This window comes from Cornus florida, unplaced genomic scaffold (genome assembly GCF_030987335.1).
Source record: "Cornus florida cultivar Cherokee Brave unplaced genomic scaffold, ASM3098733v1 CherokeeBrave_3.0.0_Hap2_Chr11, whole genome shotgun sequence".
NCBI classification, from domain to species: domain Eukaryota; kingdom Viridiplantae; phylum Streptophyta; class Magnoliopsida; order Cornales; family Cornaceae; genus Cornus; species Cornus florida.
In genome coordinates, this window is record NW_026775581.1 from 3,479,752 (window position 1) to 3,483,193 (window position 3,442).

Below are 3,442 nucleotides of genomic sequence, written 5' to 3' on the forward strand. Positions count from 1 at the left end.
ATGATCCCAGGGATAATAAGATTATTGTCAGCACTCACGTTGTATACCTAGAGGCGGATTATATTATGAACCACATACCTAGTAGTCGAATAGTATTGAAGAGATGGTTGATACATTAGATTTACCCCCTATAGACACACCTAATATAAATACTAAGAATGATGAGACGCAAGAAGTCCCTGTTGAAATACCATCATTTAGTACATCGATTCCTACACCGATCCTTCGTCGTAGTGGGAGGACTATCATCTAACCCGACAAACTAATGCTTTTAGGTGAGGTTTATGAGGCCGTCCCCGATATGCATGAGTTGGACCCAGTAAGCTATGCGAAAGCGTTGACCGATATAGATGCCAATCAATGGAAAGATGCTATGAAATTAGAGTTGGAATGTATGTATTCTAACAAGGTCTAGGAAATTCTAGAACTTCTAGTGGGATTCAGTCCATTGGTTGTAAGTGGATTTACAAACGAAAGAGAGGAATGGATGGGAATGTTGAGACATTCAAAGCTAGAGTGGTTGCCAAAGGCTTCACTTAATGTGACGGTATTGATTATGAGGATACATTCTCACCAGTTGCAATGCTTAAATCTATTCACATTCTTTTGGCCATTAGTGCTCATTATGATTATGAGATATGGCAGATGGATGTTAAAACGGTATTTTTAAATGGCCATCTTGAACAAGACATCTACATGAGGCAACCAGACGGTTTCGTGGTGGAAGGTCGTGAGGACTGTGTGTGTAAGTTGAATAGGTCTATTTATGGACTTAAGTAAGCTTCAAACACATGGAACATCTATTTTGATCAGGCAGTCAAATTATTTGGCTTTGAACAAAACGTGTTTGAACCTTGCGTTTATAAGAAAAAATAGGGTAATGTCATCATGATTCTCGTTTTATATGTTGATGACATCTTACTCATTGGTAATGATGTAGAGGCTTTGTAATCAGTTAAAAGGTGATTGTTCAATAAATTTGAGATGAAAGATCTTGGAGAAGCAAGCTATATTCTTGGGATCAAGCTTTTGTGAGATCGGGTTAAAAGGAAAATAGGCTTGTCTCAAGAGTCTTACATTGACAAAGTTCTGACCAGGTTTGAAATGGAAAACTCTAAGAAAGGGTTTTTAACATTCAGACATAGATTGGCTCTTTCCAATAACTAGTCTCCCAAGACTAATAAGGAAATTGAGAAAATGAGGCGGATACCATATGCTTCGGTAGTTGGCAGTCTCATGTATGCCATGGTCTGTACCAGACCGGATATCTGTTACTTCGTAGGGATTGTTAGTAGATATCAGTCCAATCCTGGAATTGATCATTGGTCAGCTATGAAGAATATCTTAAAATACCTTAGAAGAACTAAGAGTCTCATGCTCGTTTATGGAGGTGATGATCTGGTTCCAATCGGATATACGGATTCTGATTTCCAATCAGATCCAGATGCTAAGAGATCTACATCTAGATATGTGTTCAAACTCAATGGAGGGGCAGTTAGTTGGAAGAGTGTAAAGCTGGGTTGTACTGCTGACTCAACCATGGAAGCAGATTACATTGCAGCCTCTGAGGTAGCAAAAGAAGCTATTTGGTTGAGAAACTTTCTAATTGAACTGGAGGTTGTGGAGCATATAGATCGGCCTATGATGCTTCATTGCAATAATAGTGCGGCTATAGCCCAAACCAAGGACCCAAAATTTCATAAAGGAATAAGACACATTTAGAGGAAACATCATGTGGTTCATGATATAGTAAAGCGAAGAGATATATTTGTGGCCAAGATTACATCGGAATACAACCTTGCTGATCCATTCACAAAGGCTTTATCGATCAAGATGCTTGATCGTCATATGGAAAACATAGGAGTTAGTTGTGATTCGAATTGGCTATAAGGGTAAGTGGGACCTGTTGGGATTTGTGTGCCCTAGCATAGAAAATTCTTATTTGGATTGTAAAAGTCGTGATTCCTTATCTGAATATTATTATTAAGGCATTATACAATTGGTGAATTGAATGTATTATTTTTTTGATTCATTATGGAATTGATTGTATCCACTTGATAACAAGATATATTTATATATGTATGTAATGGTAATTAATACTAAGTTATAAATTAGTAATCATAAATAGTTCAAATTCGGTAATTATGGATGGACATTTAATTAACTAAGACTTGAACTGAGTCCACGACAGGTTGAGATATGTTGCGAGAGCCGTCGTATGCAATTGCTCTCTATCACAGTCATGGCTTTTGATTCTCAAGCACAAGAGAAGTATAGACTTTTTTATTAATTAATAAGTACTTCGATTTGTTCGGCATCGAAATCCATAGATTGGCACTTTGGGTAGTTACGTAATTAATAGTTAAAGGGTTATATTCTCAATATTTGCATCAGTGCTACTTGTATTTATTTTGCATTGATTATGGTTGATCACAAATTAAATTCAAAGGCCTTCGTATGTTTTAGACAAAATGTTTTCATATATTTATTTAGTAAATTATTATTTTTGTCAAACAAATATTTTATTGTGATCAAGTCAAAAATAATCAAAGGTAACAAAATAATTATATTACTTATGTTGTCGGATTGATAGCTTTATAATCCAATAAATAATTATGCATAGAGGAATCAAAGTGCAATATTGACTTAGAGATTATTTACTATTTAATTGGAGTACAATTAATTTCTTTTAGTAGAGTAGAAATTAATTTATGAATTAATTGAATTGGGTTCATGGTTTAACGAACCAGACCAATTATTAATTTATAGTAGCCAAGAAAATAGTAAGCCCAAAGGATTCTCACCCATAGCCAAGTTGATATTGGAGTCCTATAAGAATTGAGATATGTGAATTAGAGATTGAGAAGGATTTATTGTTTCATTTCCTTATCTTTATTTTGCCTATATATACATGAGTTCATGTATATTTTAGGTAAGACTTTTGAAAGATAAAGGAATATATTTTCTCTCTCTAATTTTTAGGGTTTGCTTTTTCTTCTAAAGGAGGCTACTACAAGCCTTGCCACCAAGGTCATTTATCAAGGTATATGGGTGATTCCTAAAGGGAAGATCATTATCAAGAAGAATGAGAAAGGATCTTGCTAAGGGATCTACAATAAGTGAGAACATTCACTTTAGAGGAAAGATTTAAAGGTTTACTCAAACATTTGATGTAAGTATTCAATATATTAATTGAATGATACATCATCTTTTATTTTATTTTACATAAAACTTGTCTCTATGTGATGAATCAAAATCTATGTATGAAAATCTCTCAAAAGGTTTTTAAAACTTGTACGTTTCCCAACATATATAAACTAATAGAGAAATAGGCCAAAGCTAAGAGAAACCAAAAAAATGGGAGTTGTTCTTTCTCTAAAGGTTGTCTTCTCTAAGCATTGTTGGTTTTTTGTAGCATTGCCTTGTTTCTTTATAACCTTCT

General features: G+C 34.4%; 1 protein-coding gene across 1 annotated transcript; it reads left to right on the forward strand.

Moving 5' to 3' along the window:
• The first annotated feature begins 1,197 nt into the window (after nucleotides 1-1,197).
• Nucleotides 1,198-1,722, forward strand: LOC132286885 (secreted RxLR effector protein 161-like). The gene has a single exon (XM_059789302.1). The coding sequence runs from the start codon at nucleotides 1,198-1,200 to the stop codon at nucleotides 1,720-1,722; it is 525 nt and encodes a 174-aa protein (XP_059645285.1).
• The last annotated feature ends 1,720 nt before the right edge of the window (nucleotides 1,723-3,442 follow it).